Below are 25,069 nucleotides of genomic sequence, written 5' to 3'. Positions count from 1 at the left end.
CATAACTCAAGTGCCCATGTGCTTTTTAGAATATGATTTGGCAACTATGGAAAGAATTCATTTCCACTTGTCTTAAGTGTCTGCCTAGCATAGCATAGCCATATTCTCTTTTTAAAAAATATTGGTCATGATAAGCTAAAAAATATGGATGTGATTTTGACATTGTGTTTTGTTTTGTTAGGTCTTTGAGGCTAGGATGCTGCAACATGTGAGGGGTAATTTTGGATAAAGAGTTTGAGATAAGAGTTGCATGTGGATTTGTTAAACTTGTAGCTTTGCTGGTGATCTGGATAGTATGATCTGTAAGTAAGAAGCTTTGTTTGGAGCTTGACAACGAAAGTGAGGCAGTTCTAAAGAGGCTAGTGCCACCTTCTAGAGAGGATGGTGGGAAAATGAATGTAACCTACTGGCAAGGAGTGCACTGTTACTTCTCTTTCTTGCCATCACCTGCTTATTACCTAGATCAGAAGCTGAGTGATTCCCACTGACTTATGAAGTCTACTGGGAGTAGGAGACTGCTAGTTAAAGTCTGCTGCTTGACATTTCTATTTGATCCCTCTCCTAGTTTCTCATGCAGTTTAGCCCAGTAGTGTAGCTCAAGTGGTTCAAGTAATGGTGTGTGTGTGTGTAACTAACAGCTTTTGGGTGTGTTTGGGAAGCAGTACAGAAATCAAATTGAGCAGTGTGTTTATTAAAAGCTGGAGGAGGAACCGTAAGTAGGTGAAATCAAAAGGAAAACACTAAATATTTTTGTATTTAATCCTATACTGCATTAGGAAAACTTAACATAGCAAAACTTAATCTTATGGTCATCTTTGCCCTGGGTAACCTCTGAAGTTGGTGGGAAGGCAAGGAAGAAAGTATGTGGGCATAATATCACTTTTTATGCAATTTGATTGTGGTGATAATGATTAACAGCTAGACTAAGGAAGGAGGGACTTAGACAAGGATGCTGGAGGTGACTAACACTCATTTCCCTCTAGAAGGTGAGAAGTGGGATAGAGATGACTGCCAGACATCACAATGCTGGTGCTTTAGATATTTGACAGGCATATGAAGTCTGCTATTCCGGTCAACTCCATGGAAGGAGTTGGGCGGGCTGTGAGAGGGGACTGTAGAAAAGATGATCTTAAAGAATTTCTGTGGGCAAAGTGCACTGCAGTTAAGAGGTGAAGCTTTTGCCCAGGAGGAGCGAATGGTATTTCATTTCAGAAGGTGGGCTTCTGAGAACCATGGACAGAACTAGTGTCCCACCCCCTTTCCATCACAGTTTTCTACCCCACATTTATCTGCTGGTTCATTCTCTGTGGAATAGTCACTCTTGCTTATAAGTGCCTGAAGTTTCTGTTGTGGGTGCCTAGTAGAATGGTTTTTGGGTGAATATCTCTGTATATAGGCATTATGTGTTTAAAGGTGGATACCATAAATCAGGCTCTCCAAATAATTTTGTACTACAACTTCCACCATTCCCAGCCAGCATTCCCATGCTCATGGATGAAGGGTGTTGTAAGGCACAAACCTGAAGATACCACATTGCCTTTCCCTGCCAGAAATTAAGCTACATTTTCTGATCTTGAAAAATTAAGTTCTCTTATAAATCAATATAGATAAGGTTTGATAGGAGATAGCCTGTTTCCCTAGCTTCCTTGTGTCAGCAGTACCACACTTCAGTTACTGTGCCATATTATATTATTTTAGTTTTTTTCATTTCATTTCATTTACACTTGTATACCACCTCCCTTCTGTTATGGAACGCAAGGCACCTTACATGTTTTTCCCATCTGGTCATCCATCCAGGCATTGGCCTGGCCTAGATCTATTGATCATTAGTCACCATGCATTTCTGGGTAATAGTAGTTGTTTTGTGTCCATGTTCTTATTGCTCACACATTAAAAAAGTACAGAATAAACTATATTTGCCTTTGCTTGGTCTTGTTCATCTGTGTGTTTTCACTTTGCAGTTTTTGAGTTTGATCAGTGTAGGTAATATCTTCTGGAATGAATTGGTATGCACTGGAAAAAAGGTCGAAGTCTTAGCATAAATATTTCCAAAATTGCTTTGGGTGGGTCTGGAAAAGTTGTTAATTGTCAGGGGCATTATTCAGTGGATGGTCATGACAGTCGTACCAAAATGTACACATGCATTGCAGCATTGCTGTTCACATTGCTAGGAGCTGTTTCCCCTTTTTTCAGGTATATCTTGGAGCACTGTAGAAACCTGCAAAACTAGTGTGACCAGAGAATATGTGGAACAGAAAAAGGGATGTGTAGTTCAGAGAATGACAGTTTTACAATTATGTCCCTAATTATTTTAAAAGTTATTGACTGCATTCATAAGAGTAGTACATGTGTGTGTGCGCCCATGTGCTAATGATAAATTGTGTGTTAATATATATCATAGAAAGGAAATTGAGTTTCTGATTGTGACTTTGAACTAACTTCTATGGTATTAGAGTTCTATGGTAAACATCTTCAAAGATGTTTAATGTAAAAATGTGGGCCAAGAAGTACGTAAATAAACAAATGGGACTGCTAGGTCACAAATGAACCACCATAAACGTTACTACTCCCCCTTTCCCCAAGTTCTGTGTTTTGCACATACCTCAAAGCATTGCTTTTTTCTAGGGGTCCGCATACCCCTAAACATTTTGTGAATCTAAGTTTGGCCTCATTAAAGGGCAGCATTTCAATATGAGTAGGAAAATGAGAGTACAATGGTACCTTGGGTAACATAGTCTTCAGGTAACATGCTCTTCAGGTAACAGACTCCGCTAACCCAGAAATAGTGCTTCAGGTTAAGACTTTGCTTCAGGATGAGAACAGAAGTCGTGCTCCAGTGGCGCTGCGGCAGCAGGAGGCCCCATTAGCTAAAGTCGTGCTTCAGGTTAAGAACAGTTTCAGGTTAAGAACGCACCTCTGGAACGAATTAAGTACTTAACTCGAGGTACCACTGTACCCCTAAACACTTTTTTTTTTTAGCAAAAAAGACATTGCCTCAAAGTAGGGAGAGTGTGCACATTCACACGTGGATAACCTGAAAGAGGGGAGTCCAGAGTCACTCACTATACTTTGAGATTTAGCTTCTGTAAATTTCTGTGTCAGTCACTGAATTATTAAGATTGTTCTTTTGTTTAGCAAAACCATGAGCAAAAACAGATTTTAAAGCCAGCACATCCCAGGAAAAACTAGGAAGTTTTGTCATTTTTTTTCATAGCACAATTTTTGTTTCTCTTTTTTGAAGTTGTTCCGGTGCCCTTTTGCAAATTCAAACACCCCCAACTACATTTACTAAAAGTGAAACAGTTTCAATGTATTTAATGGATTATGGGTCATTGAGGTGTTTTTTTTTTTAAAAAGCCATTTATTAGTATGTCTAATTCTGACATACCCATGGTTTCCATGCATAATAAAATAAATCTATTTACAGTCTTTATATTTAAGCACATTACCTAGGCAACAAGTGCCATGAAGCATCTAATTTACTATAAAATTATCCAGCTGCTGACTCTGTTTACAATAAGAGTTATTGAACATAAGACATGCTGCATACGTGGCAGTGTAGTGCTTCTGGAATGTGACCAATTGAATGTGACCTAGTGGCTCAGTTTCAGAGGCACTAAATTTCTAGCTGTAATTTAGGCTGTGATTTCTTTGAAGCCTAAAACATTAACTTCTTGTGCATTACATGCTCAGATGGTATTTGAACACAGAAATATCAGAACGACAATGATTTAGACTGCAGTGCGATGTAGTTTTCCCCACTCCTTAAAAAACAAAGAGACATGAAATATCTTTCTACTTGAGGCCCGCATTGTAATAAATATTTTTTTTTTCAGTTAAGTAGCTTTGGTGTACTTCAGTTTGTTTAAAGTGAATACTTAATCATATCTCCTGGGACAAACGTACAGTACTGCACTTAGGCAGGAATAATCAGATGCACAAATATAGGATAGGAGACACCTGGCTTAACACAGTACATGTGAAAAGGATCTTAGGCTCTTAGTAGACCATAAGCCTACAGTGTTATGCAGCAGCAAAAAAAAAAAGAAAAAAGAAAAAGAAAAGAGGCTAATTCAATTCTAGGATGCAGCAGCAAAAGCGCAGTGCCCATATCCAGGAAAGTAACAGTACCAATCTAATCTGCCTTGGTTGGACCCCACCTGGAGTACTCTGAGCACCACAGCTTAAAAAGGATATCGACAAGCTAGAATGTGTGCAGAAGAGGGCAACCAAGATGATTAAGGGTCTGGAAACCAAGCTTTATGAGGAACAGTTGAGGGAGCTGGGTGGGCTTAGCTTGGGGAAGAGAAGGTAGAGGTGATATGTTAAATGTAAAGGACCCCTGACAGTTAGGTCCAGTCGCGAACGACTCTGGGGTTGTGGTTTTCATCTCGCTTTACTGGCCGAGGGAGCCAGCGTTTGTCTGCAGACAGTTTTTCCAGGTCATGTGGTCAGCATGACTAAGCTGATTCTGGCAAAACCAGAGCAGCACACGGAAACGCCGTTTACCTTCTCACTGGAGCGGTACCTATTTATCTACTTGCACTTTGACGTGCTTTCGAACTGCTAGGTTATCAGTCTTCAAATATCTGAAGTGCTTTCACATGTAAAATGGAGCAGGCTTGTTTTCTGCTGCTCCAGAGGGTAGCACCCAAACCAATGGATTCAAATTACAAGAAAGGAGTTTCTTACTAAACATTAGGAAACTTCTGACAGTAAGAGCTGTTTGACAGTGGAACATACTGCCTTGGAAGCGGGAAGTTTTTAAACAGCTGGATGGTCATCTCTTGGGGATTGTTTAGCTGTTATTCTTGCATTGCATTGGGTTCATTCCAACTCTATGATTCGATGAATCTCTACCATTTGGATTACTGTTTCAAATGAAAATGCTGCTTTGCTATTTAATTGGGAAAAACTCATGTTTCAGTGTTGAAAATACGTTATTTAATAGAAATGAGTTATTTTTTCTCTGCAGATATTTTGCGTTAGATACTGAGTAGAATGAAAGGATACTTTGGCATTTTTTCTGTTTTGCTGCTTTGAGAAAAAAAATAGTAAAACTGATTTAAATTGGTTAAAATGACTGATGAATATACAATCTGAGTATATAAGTTTGTTAGGAAGTCTCAAAGTGTGCATATGGAATATTAAAAAATGCTTCTCTTATAGTTAAAAAATGTGGCACACCCATTGTTTTCTGTTTTGCTACTGTGGAAATTTAGTCACAATAGGTTGTTTTACCCTTAAATAAATTCTTTTAATAAAAGCCACTTCATATTTTTGCATGACTTGGTGTTATTATCGTCTCTCTGGATATTTCTCATGAGCTTTGGGAAGAGAAAAAAGCTTCTGTGCTTGTGATTTTTTACCTTTATGTTTTCATGTGCTCCAGGTAATGTTTAAAGTGGTTTATGTTTTGTAGACTTCAATGCTGCTATCTTCCTATTTGAAAGCTTTATGCTTAGGGAGCAGTATTAAAATCACTTTGCTGTTTATGCGGGGGTAGCCTTTTTTCTTTGTGTTTTGGCTAATGCAGCATTAGTAAAGTCAATACTTTTAGAGTGCCTCACACTAGCAGACTGATTTCAGTTTTTCAGGATCTACTTTGGGGGTAGATGCCCACCGATTGCAATCAATTTTAGTTAATCTGTACTAAATGGTCCTCACTTTAAGACTTCAAGTTGCTTAGCTGGATCAGACCTCCTAGTGGTGCAGGCATTAGGTGGTTTTGCTGGAAATTGGGGTATATATAAAATTGTCCTGCAACTTACATACCATGTAAAGTTATATATGTAGCAGTTTTATATATAACTGTTTGGAATTGCTTTAATATTTTCTTTATAAATTAGTAGTGAATGAATGCTATAAGAGATTTGTGTGTACCTCCTGATATGTATGAGAAGCAGCTTGAAAGAAAAATCATTATTAAATGAATTCTCACCCAACCCTTACTTTCTCATCACTCCTTGTCTTTTGCAGTTGTCAAGTGGCAGTTTAGAAGTTTTTGGTGGGTTTTTTTTTTTAGATTTCTAAAATAGCAAGTAGTAATGAATATTGGTATTCAGGTTCTGTGCTTTGTTGAAGTTGTTTGTAGCAGAGTAAATGTGATGTAAATGTAATAAAATAGGATTTTCCTACATAGTTTCAGTAGATATGATAACATTTAAATCACCTTAGTACAGTAATTTTATTTAACATGTGTTCTCTTCAGAAAGTGGGGGTTCTGCTAAGAGTGTACTTGTTGTAACTTAGGCTGCAGCCCTATTCAGACTTATTCTGGAGCAAGTTCCACTGAACACTGTTTTAGGTAGCTTAAAAAAAACAACCACCACCTGGTTGAGAGTGAGTAGACTAATGTCACCCAGTGTGTTTCATGTTTGTGTAGGAAACCTGAACTTTGGTCTCTCAACTCCAAATCTAGTAGGTATATATGCTATACTACAAGTTTTTGCATGATCCTTTTCCATTCTGTATGTACCATTGTGATAAATGGAGAGTGTAATTTTAATCCCTCCCCATGGCTGTGAAGCAGATAGACTCTGAATGCAAGGATAAAGCATGTTGCTTCAGGAAACAAAGCACTGGGTTTGCAATTCAACCTTTTGACTCTTCATGTGTTATCTAAACTGCAGCATCAGACAGTTGTCAGCATAGTGCTGTATGATCAGTATACTGTTCTCTTGTTTCCTGTCAATAGTTTTTTCGTTTCCTTTTACTTGCGTAAGTAGTTTTTTCTCAAACACTTGAGAAATGTTGTTAATGCATCATGATTATTTTTTATTTATTTTTACTGTTCAGTAAGTGTTGGAAGTAAGAATGCATGTTGGACAGTGTATGTGCAAGTCTGAGAGCATCTAAAGAAACAACTTACTGATCAATTTGCATTTTGATATGCAAAAATAAGGATACATTGCAAGATTTGAATTGCAGGAGTGATATATTTTCTCATAGGTTTGCAAGAGATTGTGTTCTAAATATTTGAGGAGAAAAATGCTTGATTCTTAGATGGAAACAGTTTTGGTTCATCTCATTTCAAAGGTGTAATATATTATAAAATACATGGAAAAGTCTTGAAAATGCCTAGATATTGTATTATATATGAGAGCTTTAGAGTAACTACCAATGTATGGTTTCATTTTGTGGGAGCCCAGTGTTGAAAATACTATGGATGTTAATCTGTATGGTGTGCTGAGCCTCTTCCGCCATAAAGGCAAAATGCTGGAGTTAAATCAGGAGTTAACCATTTTTACTTAAAACAACTTCACTCCTTTCAGAACTCATGGGAACATGTTCGTATTTTGTTGATGGAATTGCTAACACTATGGTCACTTTTGCTTCCCTTGGATCAAGGGTAGGAAATATGTGGCCCTCCACATGTAGCTGTGCTATGTCATTGATCAGTGGCCATGCTAATAGGGGCTAATGAGAGTTGGAATCCAACAATATGATCTGAAAGGCCAAAGGCTGTTCAGTGCTGCCTTGGATAGATATCGGACAAAGAGCTATTAAAAAACAGCAGCTCAACACGGCAAAATCCAAGGACTGGAACTTTACTCGGGGAAGATGTATGAAAACATGGACATGTGGTCAAACGACCTCGTATCACCCCTTAATACTGCTTCTGAAAATACTGGAATATACTTAAGTTCATTTTAAGCTACAATTGAAACATAATTCAAACTTTTGACCTAGCCAGAGGTCGACAAACTATGGTCCGGGGGCCGGATGCGGCCCACCAGGCTTGTAAATCCGGCCCACAGCCCCTGCCGCCCGCTCGGTCAGTCCCCGCGCTGAGCTGAACCAGCACAGCGGTTCCTTGAAAAGAATCTGTGGATGCCTCGCCGTGTGGAGACTGACTTTTGCGACGCTGGCACCACTTCGGATTGGCTGCAGGAAGTTCCTCGCCGCCCGTGTGCTGAGGTAAACCTGGCATGGCCACAGATGGAGAGGCAGGCGGGCGGCGGGTGTGGGCCGCGCCATGGGCATTGTGACAGGTGCGTTGCGGGGCTTCAGCCTGGCGCCCGGCTTGGCGCTGCTGCTGGTGGCGCGCTCGGCGGCCACCAGAGCAGTTGGAGGGCGAGCTGTGCGCCGCCTGCCCAGCGCTCTGTGTGTGTGTGTGCCTGCCTGCCGACCTGACCTTGAATGATGGGCCGCAGCGCATGGTGTGTGCCACCTAGGAGCTCTGTAGCGACGGGCCAATGGAGCGGCTGCTGCTCGTCAACAACGCCAGTGAGTGGGCGGTGCCGAGACGCGCTCCTGAGTGCATGCAGAGTGTGTTCCTCATCTAGGTCCGGAGGCAACTGTTGGACCGGCTTGCATGGTATTTAAATTTTTCAAAATATAGTCCGGCCGCCCCACAAGGTCTGAGGGACAGTGGACCGTACCCCTGATGAAAAAGTTTGCTGACCCCTGGACCTAGCCATTGTGGCTAGTGGTTATTGATTAGTGCTATATTCTGCATCCACTGTTTGAGGTGTCATGTCTCAAATACCAGTTGCTGGGAATCGCCGGTGGAGCAGCTTGCAGTCTTTCTACAAGCATCTTGTTGGCCACTGTAAGAACAGAATGCTGGACAGACCATTGGACTGATTCAGCAGGCTCATCTTAAACTCTTATGTTTTTGGTATGTTCTTATGTTCTTGATTTAAAATTTTGTAAGCGGTAGAAAGCTAGCCTTGTGTACAAAATATACTTCAAAAATCTCATGCTGTCTTCACAGAGCTCCCAAAGAAGCTTAAGAACTTAAAATGAAATCTGTCACACCATACTAGCCAAGCAGGTAATATGCTTTATATCAATAGTCTACTTGAAGAATTCTCATTTACGGCCTGTTTCCCCATGTTTCCCTATGTTGGATTTTGTCTCCTAGCCTTTTGTTTGGATTTCACATTACTTTAGCACTGTTTTTGAGAAATATATTTGTTTGGCTCTAAAGTCTGACTCTCAGCCTTCATTTGAGGCTTTTCTGTTGATAGTGGTAACGTTAGGAAGATGCAGCCAAACTGCAAGTCAGTAAAACGGCCTTGTGGGTAGGTTTATAAAAATTACTGGCCTGCAGAATTTTTTACAAGCTTTTGTCCTCCTGCTGCAGTCCTCCTGCAGCAGCCAGCTACATTTTTCTTTTCTATCATCCTCGCACAACCAATCCACTTTTAAATTTTGACTTCTTGCAATTAGGAAAGTAACAGGGTAATGCACTGAAAAGTGTAGGGTAAACAAATGATTAGTGGAAAGATCCATCTATCTGTCATGGTTGCTTGAGCTGAGATTCCTGCATTGCAGGGGGTTGGACTAGATGACCCTTGGGTCCTTTCTAACTCTATGATTCTGTGATATACAAGCACCTTGTATACAAATTAGGATGAATGCTCATTGTCATATAACTGCCCCCAAACAAAACACAATGAATTTTCAGTAAAGACTGTCCATAGTTTAACCTTCATGTAAGCTTTGTGCAAGCAAGTATGGATAAGCAGGTAGTTTTGAGGAGTCCCATGCTGTGTTTTTGGGGGGAAAATGGTGGGATATAATTTAATATTTTTTAAAAAAAATATTAGCTCAATCTTCAGTACTTCATAGCTAAAATGCTATGCCTTCTTAAATTAACAGTTCACATTGCAACTCTAGGTTGTCTGATTTAAAGAAATGTTACTGCTTTTGCTTGAATTCCTGTCCTGTCACACAAGCAAGGCATTACTGTTGATCAATGACAATCTAGATTCTGGATTTCATGGTATTGTGGAAGGAGAGGGACATTTTCTAAAGACTTACTCTCCTTCCTCAATATCTTGAAAGCAAAGCTTTACAATAAAGATAATTAATAATCAGAATCTTAAGTGTAGTTTCTAACCATTCCTCATGTGATGGTTATGACTTGACATAATGTACCAAGATATCAGCAGTTTCTAAATTTAAAATTAAAGAGCAAGTCTGTAAATTGCTTGGATTCCTCATTAGTCACAAGGTCTTATTCTGAAATTCTCTGTAGGAAGAGAGCTGCTTTGTCATTGGATTCTAAGTTGTCTCGCTTATATGTACTGTAGAAAAGCAACTCCCTGACCTTTTTACAATCAAATCGTTCTTAGCTGTTCCTAGTGCCAGTAAGAGGGGAGAAGAAAGAAGGGGGAGAATTAGGAAGGGAAGCTTCACCTCCTCATCCTTGTGTACTGATGGGGATATGGAGAGAAGAGGAAATGTGTCTGTTCGCTGTTCTTCGGGGTACAAATATTTTCCACTCCTGTTTACTAAATAATCAGAAAACTTTTCCGTAAAACTATTTGACTATTTTCCTAATATTTTGGAATAACAAATGTCAAGTCCATGTACAATCATATGACGCTCTGTAGTTATTGTAAAGTTATTGTAAATGTATATAAATGTGAACTTCAGTGTATCACTCTAATGTAACAAATTATTAATTAAATAAAACTATTGATGGAGGGCAAATAGAAAAGTAGTTTTGTCAGGGCTTGAGGCTTATTTATGTAGCACTAAACTGGTTTAATGTGTCTGAATGCAACCTTTTGAATGATACCTGAAACACAGCTGTATGCTCCTCTAGTTGTACCATCAGACGTCATGGCATTCCTCATTTCTGCAGATATCTTTAAGTAGTAATAGCCAAACTGTTTCATCCTCTGTAATTTTTCCAGACGACATGCGTTAGCTTGCATCTCTTTGACTATGGAAAAGGGCAATCAATACAGTAGCAAAGTTTTGCTGGGTAGTAGCAACTTGTTTATTTTTACCTAGATCTATAAATCTATTTATCTCTTTTTTTCTGAATGTTGCAATTAAATAGTTATTGCTTTGCTCCTGATCAGTTAGAGAAGAATAAACCGCTGCTCCAGTATTTTTGTAGTGTGGGTTTTTATTTGGTCTGTTCTTTCTGTTACTGTGTTTTCAGAATGGATTATCTGTTCAGATTCCATCAAGCTACAATGCTGATTATTCTTTTGAGTTCTGTAACCCTAGGATTTTAGAATGTGACCATAGGTAACAGCTGTCCTGGAATTAATCTTCTGTTTAATAATATGACTTAATTCATGCTGCCTTTATATTGTGTATAATACAAGAGAACTGAGGATCTGGGTAGTAGTGTCATGCCCAAGATTAGCTTCAAATTCTTTCAACCTCAAAAACAAGAAGATGTAGTCTTCCTAAATGTGTCTCACTTCCAAGCAACCAAGGAAGTTACATGGTCACCACTCAAAGGAAGGAAGCCAGATTGCTTAATAGTTTGACTGCTTGGAGGAAATAATAATAATAATAATTTATTTATACCCCGCCCATCTGGCTGGGTTTCTCCAGCCACTCTGGGCGGCTTTCAACAGAACATTAAAAACAGAGTGAAACTTCAAACATTAAAAACTTCTCTAAACAGGGCTCAGATGTCTTCTAAAAGTCGGATAGTTGTTTATTTCCTTGACATCTGATGGGAGGGCATTCCCCAGGGCGGGCACCACTACCGAGAAGGCCCTCTGCCTGGTTCCCTGTAACCTCACTTCTCACAGTGAGGGAACCACCGGAAGACCCTTGGAGCTGGACCTCAGTGTCTGGGCAGAACGATGGGGGTGGAGACACTCCTTCAGGTATACTGGGCCGAGGCAGTTCCCATGCACATAAGCAATCCTTAGACTTCCTCTCATCCCTAGAGTTGGAGATCACAGGGCAGCTGTTGGTATGATTTTCATCCACCTCTGCCAATTTAAAGGTGTGAGGAAGTCTAGGTGCTGATTATACTTGCTGTGATGAATGAAAATGTAGAAGTCTGCTTTATATCCACAGATATTCCCTGAAAAGGAAATATGGGGCATTGTGGCACATTGGATCTGGAAGGATTCAAAAACTGAGTTTTTAGTTTGATGTTGGGAGCTGCAAAAGGCACTCCTGTGGCTTTTATGGGGAACTGATATACAATCTTGCACGTTGTGATTAAAGTCCATATGAATTTAATTAGTGGGTCAGACTTGATCTTTCATTTAAGGGCAGACTTCCTAAGACTTGTTTGGCAGAAGAACTACAAATAAATTCTTCTTTGCAATCTGTATGTGAGCAATATCTCCCCTCCCAGACCCAGTCTGGGTAAAGGAGCAGGGATTATCCTTGATTTTATACTGAGCTTTGGAGCACAGGGACAGGACTCTAACTTAAGGGAATAGTAGGATCCAGGTGACCACAAACTTTTTTTTTGGCTACCAAGACCAAACAAAACCTGTTGCCCCTCCACTTGTGTTATAACAGAACTTGTTTTCTATGGAGGCAGGAATTTATAGTTTACATAAGTTTGATTGAAACAGTTCTGATAGTTCTGACTATGATTGACACACTACTATTGTGGCAGTGATCGCTGTAATATCAAACTTGTTTCATGCAACATGAATGAACCTAGAATGAGCTTTAAGTTTCTGCACTTGGTCCCTTCTTTCCAATTTTGTCATTGCAGTATACTCTAACTGGCAAAGTATCATTGGGCTTGCCCTGCAAATTTTGGATTATTTGCTGCACTGATCTACAGGGCAAATGTAATTCGTCATTTGCCAGTTCACATAACAAAGCAGGGATGGAGAAATAAGATTGCATTTCATAAGAGAAGGAGGAAATTCATGGATCTGAGATTTGTCCATGAAGCATGAAGCCCTGAGATAGTGGTGCATCTGAACAGAACAAATATGTGATGTGGGTTATTATTATTTATTATTTATAGAATTTATATGCCACCCTATACCTGGGGGTCTCAGGGCGGTTCACAGGTTGTTACATCATTTAAGAAACCTAGATATATAATTGAATGTAGTCCTTTTCAGGAATTCAGTAAACATGTAAGGGAGGCAGAAATGATGGACATACTAGATCTACCTCCATTGCTGTTCATATATGGCTATTAACATTTTTTATGCTTTAAGATAAGTGGAGAGCATACTAAATAAAAAGTCCAGTACTGAACACATTGCAAAAAACCAGGGGTCAGCAAACATTTTCAGCAGGGGGCTGGTCCACTGTCCCTCAGACCATGTGGGGGGCCAGACTATATTTTGGGGAAAAAAATGAATGAATTCCTATGCCCCACAAATAACTCAGAGATGCATTTTAAATAAAAGGACACATTTTACTCATGTAAAAACATGCTGATTCCCGGGCCGTCCATGGGCCGGATTTAGAAGGTGATTGGGTCGGAACCTGCCCCCGGGCCTTAGTTTGCCTACCCATGCATAAAAACATCTCGAACCCATTACAATATACAGAGAAGCTGTCTTTCAGCATCACCATTTTAGTCAGTATACCCTCTTGTTTTGTATCATAAAACTCAATTTTCAATTGATGATGCAGCAACTAAATACACAAAGCATACTTGTTGCTATAGTAAATTCAGCTGGGAAAGTAATACTCAGAATTTAACAATATTATGGAAGTCATCTGCATTTTTAACATGCAAATCCTTAAAAGAAAAGAAAAACACCATTAAATCTTGCTCACTTCATTCTTGCTTGCTTCTGTACCTTCTGTCATAGTGGATTATTTATTGTTTTTTCCATACCCTATCCCCCACTTTACATAAAGCCTCCCACAAGGATTAGAATCTACTACTTGTCTTGCCAACTGTGGCAAGAAAGAAATGCTTCCAGGCAACTAGGAAAAATTCACCTTGGTTAAAGGGATAAAACTGTGCATTGTGTACTCATAACCCTTTAAAAAATCCTGAGGAACTACTAAGTCATTATTGTAAAGAGCACTGTGCGTTCCTTTCCAAAATGCAGAAAGCTTATTCTTTCTGCCTTTTAGACACACAGGCCAATCTGCAGTTGAAAAAAGGTACACTCACTGCTCCCAGTTTCATTGTGTTATTGAAGTTTAGCAAAGGCATACATATTTCCAATTTCAGCCCCATAGCTTCTTTCTGAAGGTACAAAGAAAAAGATGGCAGTATAGCGGGGAGGAACAGCAGAGATGGGTACCTGCTTCCAGCATTTTTGCAACAGAATGCTGTTGTCTCTTCAAACCATCTGCAAGTCTCTCTGGCCTCTGATCACCCTTTCCAACGGCCTCTTCTCCACCCACTCTCATGAAGGCTGCTGGGATTACTGGCTGGTTTTTTCCTGGTTTCCTGCCCCCGTTTCCCCTGTGTTCACCATTTTTGTGTCATTTTAAATTATTTTTTGGAGACGCATGTAAAGCTGCGAGTGTGTATGTTAAAGAAGCATGAGATGCAAATTACCTCAAAGGGCAGTTAACAAATGTAGTAAATTCTGGACACCATTACAACATTTACTGAGGAACATCTAAAAATTAAGTCTCATTTGTCTGTCATGACAAAACTGATTTGGAAATAACATATAGTACTTTGGAAGGTTAGGTTTGTCTCATGAAAAAACCTTGTGGAACTGAGTAGGAGGGAAATACCAAAACCAAATGGAGTTTGTTAGTCATTTCCCACTTTCTGACCTTGAACTCTCTTCAATTTGCTCTGTGTTCAGTTTTTCTGTCAGACACTACTTGATGTAGTTTGGTTTAGATTTACTGCTGCATTTTCAGGGCTAAGCAGTGGATGCAGATGAATTTTAGAGTGGGGATGCAATACACATGTGCCCTTCTATTGGCATTCATAGGAAATATGCTGTTTCAGCCTACTTGTTCTGCTTTCTTGCAGTTGTGTATGATTTTGACATGACCAGGAAGAAACCATGGAGAAAGAGGGGGGAGTTATTGGACAAATCCCACATAAGAAAAATTTCACTAGGAAATAATGGAAATCATGGACTCATTATGTGAACGCTTGCCTAACGAATGATTTCCAGGGAATGCATTTTGTTCATTAAATGGGACCTGGGTGTATCAACATTTTTTCTCAGTAGGAAGGAAACTACCTTGATTTCAAGGGAGTTACTTCTGGGTGTACCATACCAAAGCCAGTTAATGGTGCATTATTTTGTAAAGAAAGCGGACTTTGTTAGCAACAGTGATTAAGCTTTCTTAGCAATAGCATTGCACATTGAGTGCTGAAGCCTTAGTCTTCAAGATTTCTGTTATGACTTTCTTAAGAAATGTCCAATAGACTTTTTTAAAAAAATGAAGACTAATAATGTGTGACCCTTGTTGGCATGAGGCCTGGCACCTGTACCTCTTGTTGGTGGTCCTGTGTTAACCCATGAAGCTTTAAATGGCCAGGGTATGTGAAGGAGACCTCATCCTACATGAATCTGGCCATTCGCGGAGGGAGTAAAATATGGCTTGGCTCCAGGTACCTCTGCTGTGATGCCCACCTGTTGAAAATACTCTTTGGGCATGCTATTATATAGGTACCAGATGTTTTTCCTTGTTTCCTGGAGGCTCTATAAGAAACTAGGGATGCACTTCTCCATTTTGATAGATATTTATTACTGCAGTGTTAGGTGTTTATGACGGATTTTGTTCTTGTTTGTTTTGATATTTTTGCTTTGTGTTTGAAATAATGTGAAAGCACTTAAGACCACTTTGGCAGGAAGGTGTGCCAGAAATTTTAAAGTAACATTTTTTAAGCCATGAGCATTGAGAGGCTGAGGAGATTAACAGCATTTATTGTCTATAAAGGCAATTTCCCTTAAAAACTTTTTTACTCAAACCATGTTAAGATTCCTTTTCTATATAGTTTTTACCACCTCCCCCTTTGTATTTTTTTGCAGCTGTACTGATCTGTTTTGTTTGTTTTGGTGAAACTGTTCTGTTAGAGCAATCTCCCATAAAATGAGCATTATCTTTTAATGGTGAAATATGGTCTCCCTGAACCCTCAGCTAAGACTAACCAGCTATGTAAGTGGTATTAATATTCTGAGTTGCTCAGAACAAATTATACTACCTTCAACAATAAGTTCAAATAAAAGCCCTATCCTAAAGTGGCAGATGTCTCATGCTAACCTAGCAGAGCTTTTACAATGCATCTCTTACTTTGTAGGAGCGATAACAGGAAAACAGAGCTGTCTCTTTGACTCATTTGCATTTTCTGGCTGCAAAAATGAAGTGAGTTGGAACCAAGTTCAACTTTTCCACTGGGCATGCCTTTCTCCAGCAGAGTTGGGACTTGGGTGGGGCGAGACTTATTCATTAAGCTGCACAAAGAGCCTGTTAGATTTTTATAAGCTGGCTGCATAGCTTTGGTTTGATATGCATAACAAAAATTATATGCGTGTAACTTCTCTTTAGGGACGCGGGTGGCGCTGTGGGTATAACCTCAGTGCCTAGGACTTGCCGATCGTATGGTTGGTGGTTCGAATCCCCGCGGCGGGGTGAGCTCCCGTCTTTCGGTCTCAGCTCCTGCCCACCTAGCAGTTCAAAAGCACCCCTAAGTGCAAGTAGATAAATAGGTACCGCTTTATAGCGGGACGGTAAACGGCGTTTCCGTGTGCTGCGCTGGTGCTGGCTCGCCAGAGCAGCTTTGTCACGCTGGCCACGTGACCCAGAAGTGTCTCCGGACAGCACTGGCCCCCGGTCTCTTAAGTGAGATGGGCGCACAACCCTAGAGTCGGACACGACTGGCCCGTACGGGCAGGGCTACCTTTACCTTTACCTTTAACTTCTTTTTAATTTCTGTTGTAGACCTTAATTGCTCATCAATATGCAAAGTATGATATGCAAAAGCAAATGAGATTCAAGTTGCCTTAGACAAGCAAGTGAAAAGGGTGAGTTGATTTCGGTTTATTAGAAAATAAAAACAAGTACATGTGTGTGTAGAAAAATATGTGGATAGTTTGATCACAATCTGGTGTCAGTATATGAGTGGCACCAAGTACTAAATGACAATCACGTTAGTTGGTCTGTGAGTGAATATTGAAGCAAGTAGTTCAGTAAATGCGACAATAAAAAGGACTTTTAACTCTGAAATTGGATGCTCTGTACTTTAATGCTGCAAGAATAACACTAGACAATTTTGTGGGTGTATGTAGCTGCGAACATTCAAGTAGATGACATTGCTATTTTGTTGTATTGGTTGAAATGCTTTTAGGGGATTGTCTGGATCTTTTCACTGCAACACTTTTGTGGCTATATTTTTTTATCCCAATAATGGTATCTAATTTCCCTTTAAACAAGGAGTATTATTTTGTACCTGTTAGACAATTTTTGTGGTGCTTTTATTCTGTAACTGTATTTAAACTTTTAGGGATTGTAAAGCAGTGTATGTTCTTTTGCACCTCTTCCATAGGGTTACAAAATTTATACTACAGATATTAGTAGTGGAAAATATTTGATTTGTGTTTATAAAAATGGAAAATCTCCAGTTACAGGTGTTAATGGTGAGTGCATTTGACAGAACATTGTATCTGAAAACATGTAGATTGTTCATATAGCCATTTTATCTATCTAATCCTGTATTAGTCTTGTACCTTTTGTAACAGTAGTTTGGTACATACTTATTTTTTTACTATACATTTCGTTGGTGTTGGTGTTGCTGCTGTTGTGACTCTCCTTAGAGCGTTACTCACTAGTTGAATACTAATGCTCTGTAAAATACTGTCACCATCTGGATAGTGTGTTGCTACTTATTACTTTCCAAAACTAAGGCTGCAATTCAGTGCTGAATGATTTATATCTTATCCATTGATTTCAGTAGGCTTGCGTACATCTAATTCTGCATAAGACTGAGCTGTAAAAGTACTACACCTTAAAGAGTATTGGTTAATGTAGCATTTCTGCTTTTGAAGAATGATAGAGTTTTAGAAATGTTATTACTGATCAAAATCAGATAGCTAAATTACTAAGTAGCCTATGTACTTGTTCTGTATATTTTCTGTTGGCGGAAAGAAAAGAGTAGCATTGTTGTGGTTACAGATTTAAATGCTGAATCAAGCATAGTGTCCTTTGACATAATTTATCAGGAATTTGAAAATTTCGGGATGACATAACTATTCAGATGTATTACTATTATAGGTTTCCAAGAGCAATAGCAGAATGCATGATTAAAGAGTATTTTTTTCATGAGAGTAATCTGTATGGAAATACCCCTCTCAAAAACTTTACAACCTGACATTTAAGCATTGATTTTTTTGGGAGTAGGGGTACTACAGTTACCACTCACACAACTAAATAGTTGTGCTAGTGGGAGCCAGTGCAACAGGCGTTTCTCTCCTCGTCTCTCCCCCCCCCCCCCGCCCCATTTGCACTCTGAGCCCTCACCTGCAATTTGGCAAACTTCCAGAACACTGTATGGAGGGGCAGAGGGGAGGAGAGATTGTTCAGTCTGGCAAGCAAAACAAGCATTAATGCTTGTCATATTGACGCTACACTGTTGATTCCTAGGCACTCAGTTCTAATTCTTTAGTTCATATAGACTGTTATACAAAGAAGTGATTTCCGTTACATGTAAGGTTATTGTGTGCATAGCTAGACTTTCTGTTAAAGCTGTCTTTGCAGCAGCCCCCATTCCTGAGGAGACAAACCTATACTTTGGGACTGATTGCCTCTTTGGGAGAGAAATTTTACTGAACAGTAAACATCAAAGAAAGTTATGTGCTTGAGCAATGACTACTCCAGGATTGCTATAATTTGAGAACAAACCTCTTCCACTAACACCACTTTTGAAAGAATCCCACAATGGCTGATTTAGTCTCCTTAAATTATTCTTTCCTATTTCAAAAATAGGAATCATTAGTAAAATTTGACTTGACTTGTAGCAGCTTAAATGCTGACCTAACATAATTTAATAATTAAATATTTGCTTTAAACCATCCAATTATTTTAAGATTAAGCAAATATTTTTGTTAGTGTTTTATAGAACTTGATACATTATTGAAGCGTATCTGTGATGGGATAATGAGCTGCTTGTGCGTAAAAGCTTGATCCCTCTGGGGTTTGGCTGGTCATCCAAACCGATGCACTAACGGAGCCCCCAAAGCATGACTCCGTCAGTCGCTGGTAGAATCTGACAGTGGGCGTCTATGGAATTTACGCCAACATAAAAGCTGTTTGATGGACATGCGCCTTCGTGACTCTCTGCGTGACAGTTTCCGGCGAAGGGTGGGAGTTCCCAACGGGGGTCCCGTTACCTCTCCACTACTCTCACTGGAAGCATCCCAGAGCCTCCCCTCCGCTGTGACTCCTGCACTCCCCCTGCTGGTTCCCTCTTCTGCTGCAGATTCTCTCCTATTCTCCTGGAGCCTGTCCACCACCTGTCTCTCCGATGGCAGTTCCCTGACAGTATCCTAATAAATTACGAAATTATTTTTATATGCTATTCCAAAATCTTATTCTGGACTCAAAACAGGGTGTTGAATTCACTATTCAGTAATTATTATTGTAAGATATAAATTGCTATATAAATTTATTATACCTGTTCAGTAGAAACCAACCACTGAAGTCTAGTTTTATGCCACCCAAACTCTCAGACCTGAAAGCAAGATGGTTAATGCAAATTGGTTTATAAGTGTCTGTCTTCCAGACTTCACTGCAGTACTGATGGAATTAGAAAGTCATTCTAGTATGTCCAATTGAAAGGATGAAGTTACTTCTTTTAATTACACCTGAGAAAGTCTATGACCACATAGACTTAGAGAGATTTGATTAATTTGATATATTTTCTAGCTCTGTGCTGTGTTGGCTGCTTGAATTTGAAAATGTTGTTGGTCACTTTGAATAATATGTCTACAGTGTAAGTTTAGTAAGCCAAATAGTTTCAACTTCAGTGGTTGCTAAAGCATAAGACCTTGTGCTAGGAGTTAGGTAGGTCCACAAGCAGTCTAAAAAGTACATTCTAAAAGCAAATATATGTATCTTATTTCTAGTGCATCCTGTGACCATGACGACTGAAGTTGGTTCAGACACGGAAGTAAAGGAATCAGAGAACCTGGGATCAAATACAGCAAAGGAAGATGCTGGGGATGCATCAGATAGTCAAAAAGAGCAGACATCTGAAATGAAAGAGAGTTCTCCCACTTCACAGGTGCCAGCTAGTCAAAGTAGCCCCAGTCGCTCCGGAGGAAAGGGAATTTCTCGCTTCATCCCCCCCTGGCTTAAGAAACAAAAATCATACAGCTTGGAAGAACCCAAAGATGAAACAAAGAAAAAACAGCCATCAGCAGCAGCAGAAGAAGAAATGGGAGCAGGGGAAGGTGAATGTCATCTTCCAGAGGAGACAGCCCAGACTAAGGGAAAGCTGGAGGACATTGCTGAGATTCGGCAAGAAGCTAAAGCAGATGACAGAGAGGAAAAACATTCTGTTAGTAGTGCTGAGACACAGGTATGCTCTTGAAAGGAAGAAAAATGAAACACTTTAAAGTCCATGCATGTTAATTACCTAGCTGCGTAACACTATACCCAGCACAGAACAAAGTGTTAAATGGGCTCTTATATGTTTATAAGAAATATGCCTCCAGAGACCAGCCTAATATTTTTTCCACATTCAGACATCATCTTCTGCTTTCATAAAAAGCTGTTTTTATATGTTTGCATTTTGTTACAGCAGAATTCTTCAGTGTATGGGAAATGTGTGGACCTCCAGATGCTATTTGGCTACAGCTACTGTCAACCAGTACAACCATTGGTTAGGGATGGGGACCACTGTAGCCCAGTGAAACCTGGAGGGCCGCTACACCTACCAAAAAACAATAATCCACAAAATGTTACAATTTACATAGAAAACCTTTCTTTCACAAAAAAACACTACTAGACTAGCACCTGAAGCACAGCAAGGTATTCCCCCCCTCTGGCTGCTCAAACTCTAGGATTAGCTGTACACAAAATTCCAGTTTCCTCCTAGCAGCAGCTTCTTCGTTTAGAAGGGCAGTTAATGTAGGGCTTTCACAGTGAGTGATTCAATCTTCTGGCAAGTAAACAACATTAAAGCAGCTAAGAGCAGATCTACTCTTGCTTCCAGTACAGTGTGAGAGAAACAAATGGGAAAATCTCATTTGTAAAATAAAGCAGGATGCTATTGGGAAATGCTGTACAAGGATTTGCCCTGTAGTAAATAATGTGCAGTTCATTTGTTTTAAAGACTATACTCCTGCTAGAGTAAATTGGAGGCTGTAGGTTAGTTTTGCTAGTTGTCTGGGGGCAATTTAGAGAAGAGAGGAGAGACAAGAAGGTGACAGATGTTTGCTTGTCTGATATTCATATCCATTCATTTTCTTGTCTAGAAAAAGCCCACTTACTGTGAATTCATAGAAGCTACCCCTCCATTCTGTATTCATCCATTGTTAAGCCTAACCCAAAGTGCTGATTCTAACTTCTAAGGACCCCAGTGTAAGCCCACACAGGTTACCTTTCCCCGTGTAAGCCTACAAAGACCCTAAGTTGGTCATCAAAGGTCCCTCTCTGTGTGCCCACTTCAGGAGAAGCTGGGAAGGTGGCAGTGAGCAACTTAGATTTTTTAGTGCAAGTTCCACCCGATTAGTTGAATGCTCTCCCCAGAGAAGTGTAGCTGTCACTAACTAACACTGACATCTTCAAGGAGCCAAATGAATACTTTAAAAAAATTCACTGTGTTACATGGGGGGAAATGTGTCTTGGTTTATTAATTTTTATTTGTGGATTATCACTTTTGCTGTGTTACTGATTTTAAAAGTTGTATTTGTATGAGTTTTATTGTTGTAAGTCACTTTAAGACTAATATAAAGCACCTAATTAAATTAATTTCAATAACTGATGGGCAGGTCTTCTTCTCTGCTGATAATGATCCATGTAATGAGCAGATGTGCATAGAGGGCCTAGCCATCAACCCAAAGAGTCTCAAAAATATAAGCTGGATCTTAAGATATCAATTACCGACCTGTAGTAGTAGAAATAATAATAATAATAATAATAATAATAATAATAATAATAATAATAATAATAATATCATCCTGCCCATCTGGCTGGGTTTCCCCAGCCACTCTGGGTGGCTGCCAACAAAATATTAAAAATACATTAAAACATCAGTCATTAAAAACTTCCCTAAACAGGGCTGCCTTCAGATGTCTTCTAAAAGTTGGATAGTTGTTTATTTCCTTGACATCTGATGAGAGGGCTAAGTGGCTTTCTACTAGATTCCTTAAATGGGTATTGATTCATAAGAATATATTGGTTTTTCTTCTAAATTTATGGGGTAGGTGATGATAATCCTTTATTGTAATATATCACATTTTATTACTTTGCATTGCATTAAAATTGCCTTGATGTTCATTAATATCCATTTTCAACTTTCTTGTCCAGCCTGCTAAAGAAAACAGTAAAGAAATTGTTTTTGAAGTAAAAGAAGACAAACAAGATTTAGAGGAAGGCCAAAGGGAGTCCAAAGAGGTGCAGACAGGTGAAATAAGAATTGAGAGAGTTCTTCCAAAAACCCCTAAGAGGACCAGAACTGTCCAATGTAAAGTGGTTCTTTTGGATGGGACAGAATACAGCTGTGACCTTGAGGTAAGCCGGTGAGCCTTAAGACCTTTTCTGTTGAAAGAAAGCAGTGAGTGCAGTATGCTTTTATTGAAATGGAAGCTAATGAACACATTTTTATGAATCTAATGTGTTCTTTATGGTATTCACATCATTATGGCTAATGGGTAGTAATGAGCCATGCCTTTAGCTTATTACAACACATCCCTAAAGTGTACTGTGAACTTTACTACAACTATCAAAACTGCAAGTGCAAATGTATTATCTTCTGTTTTAACCCTTGGTTTACAGATCATAAATAAAGCTCACTATTGGAGCTATTTTATGCATGGCTTCATGAGTCTCACAATGCACCCTCTCCACTTAGTCTGATATAGGCCCCTCTCAGTAGCAGTACAACTGCATTGTGTGGAACTGATCCAATGTCCCAAGTCCCAGGTCTTTTATTCTGGTTCCTAAATCTTTTAACATTTTAAAAACTCTGCTTTAAGGGAAGCTGGGGACACTACCACTTGCAAAGCTGGTGAGACCCAAGTCACCTGAATTTGCCCAGAGAAAATTATGGAAAATTTAAGATAGTGGATGGCTAGAGTTCCTCTGGTGCTCTACTTTGTGGTGCTCTCAGCTGTCCTCTAAGCAAAAATATAGAAATGGAAACTCTTCTTGCCTGTGCTTGGTAAGTTGGGGGCAGTGAGTGATGGGAGCCAGGAGGGGCAGCACAGTGATAGGAGGGAGGAGATGCTGGTGAAGCTTATTGGGTGACCATGGGCTAGTCCTCACACATCAAAGGGTTGTGAGCAGGACAAAACTGATGCATGAAAAGCATGAGCTTCTGGAGGAATGTAATGAAATGTCTCTAGGAAGCTGGGCACATGAGAATACCATTTTCCTGTTAGTCATCACTATTTGGAATTCAGAAACAAGATGCAGAGTTTTGCAGAACCAGGTATCTGGAGCAGAGTTCCCTGATGGCCATTAGGCATCTGGGCTGTTTGTATGGGAGGAGACAGTTGTTCAGTGACCCAAGACTTTAGTAAGGGTGGGTAATCACGGGCCCCACACATTCCTGGGGATCCATGTCAAAGTAGGCATAGTTAAAGTAAACGTGTGTGTGGCTGATGTTTAAGTTTTTTTGTTTTTTGTTTAAGTACAAATTTTGGAGACTTTTAGGAGGCTAATAAAAATCCTTTGCTATTACTAAATCATAGTGTAGTATCTATGGGAGCAGTCAGGAAAAAAAATTAAAATATTAAAATGGATTGCGGGGTGGCTCAAATTTTGACATCACGGCATCACAGTGTAGGACCCATTTTGAGGGTCAATCTTTTTAAAACACTAAAAACATTGACTCTCAAAATGGGTCCCACACATTTTGGAGGGATCTATTTTTGGGGGGCAGATATTGCTTATAGAGTGCCAGTTAGCTACCCCTGCTGTGCTCAGAAAATGTTAATACAAGTTTCAAAATGTTCTCAAGGTCAGTTTCACACACTGACCTTAATAGTCCAGCTTAGAAGCTACTTGTACACCTGTCACTAGATCATCTTTAGAAAAGACTGGGCAGCTGGTGAACCAACTAAAGCTGGAAGAAGTACTCTTGATCATAGATGCCATCTGGTGATCAAATAACAGAGCCAGGGTCAGCCTGATTTTTACATTTTTCCTAATTCAGGACATATGCCAAGGTAGCTCTCATCTGCTAGGAAATGGCAGTTTTAGGCCAGTTTTTTCACTGACTTGAGTGGATCATATCTTTTCATTTTTTCTATATTTTCTCTGCTTTAATCCTTGACACCTCCCACATTTTCTAGATATGTTTTTTGCCAGTATTGTACCTACTAGAGATAGATGGGACAGCTTTCTGCAAATAAAACAGAAATCTTAATGTTTAGAAGTAAATAGACTGCTACGTTGTCCCCTTGTAGCTGTTCCTCTTCAAAATTATCCTCCAATAGCATTGTACTTGAAGAAAAAGTAGTGTTATCTGTAATAGTGGGAAATTCATTCACACCCAATAATGATTTGCACTGACTAGTTGATGCTAACCATTGTTAACCACGGTGCTGATGCAACACTTACATTACACATAAGACTGGTGGGAAGATCATAGGAGGAATGGGGAAACTGGGAGATGAAGGGATTGTGTTGCTCTAAGCTGGCTCCCAAGCCCTTAACTATGACTAAGAGATTAGAAGTGATGTACTCTGGATTAAAACAGCTGTAATTCCTTCCTCTCCTTTTTTTTTTATTACATAGATTTTAAATGGTTTAATTATGTGTTGTTGTTTTTTAGAACAGGGCATACTGTAACTATACTGCTTAAAATTTTGCAAAAATAGAGTGGCTGAATTTGGAGTGTGTGCTGGTTGAATACTAGGTGGACTAGCACTGTTCTCTGCCAGAGCTCAGGGACATTATTGTCAATATATACCCTTTTGCAGTCAGAAAAGCTTTTAGTGTTTCTAGGTTGAGCCAGTGCTCATCAATGAATGGTTGGTGTGTGAAAAAAAAGGCCTGAGGAGGTGGGTTTATGAATGAATGGAAGAAAATAATACTCTGTACTACGCAACATTTTTTTCTGTTCAGCTTTGTAGTTAGATAAATTATTCTGATTACTATAATATACACTGTTCTCAAACATAGTATAGTTCTTTAAGTTATGGTTCCTTGGGGTTCTGAATATACATGCATAGGATTGTGCTGTTTGGGTGTCAAAACATATGCTTTATAATAAGCA

General features: G+C 39.4%; 1 protein-coding gene across 9 annotated transcripts in view; it reads left to right on the top strand.

Annotated features, from left to right (window-relative positions):
• Positions 1 to 25,069, top strand: part of EPB41L2 (erythrocyte membrane protein band 4.1 like 2) — an 82,822-nt gene that overhangs the window by 2,240 nt on the left and 55,513 nt on the right. For 8 of the 9 annotated variants that reach the window (XM_081855264.1, XM_081855271.1, XM_081855267.1 and 5 more), the window contains 2 exons: positions 19,749 to 20,203; positions 22,156 to 22,359. In XM_081855264.1, the coding sequence (XP_081711390.1) occupies positions 19,763 to 20,203; positions 22,156 to 22,359 (645 nt within the window). In that variant the 5' untranslated portion in view covers positions 19,749 to 19,762. Of the gene's footprint in view, positions 1 to 16,569; positions 16,653 to 19,748; positions 20,204 to 22,155; positions 22,360 to 25,069 lie in introns of those variants that run through there. The other variant, XM_081855265.1, reaches the window with a different exon arrangement.

Source organism: Podarcis erhardii, assembly GCF_964252035.2.
Source record: "Podarcis erhardii genome assembly, chromosome: 3".
NCBI lineage: Eukaryota > Metazoa > Chordata > Lepidosauria > Squamata > Lacertidae > Podarcis > Podarcis erhardii.
Note: the sequence above shows the minus strand (reverse complement) of the source record. Positions and strands in the feature narration are given on the sequence as shown.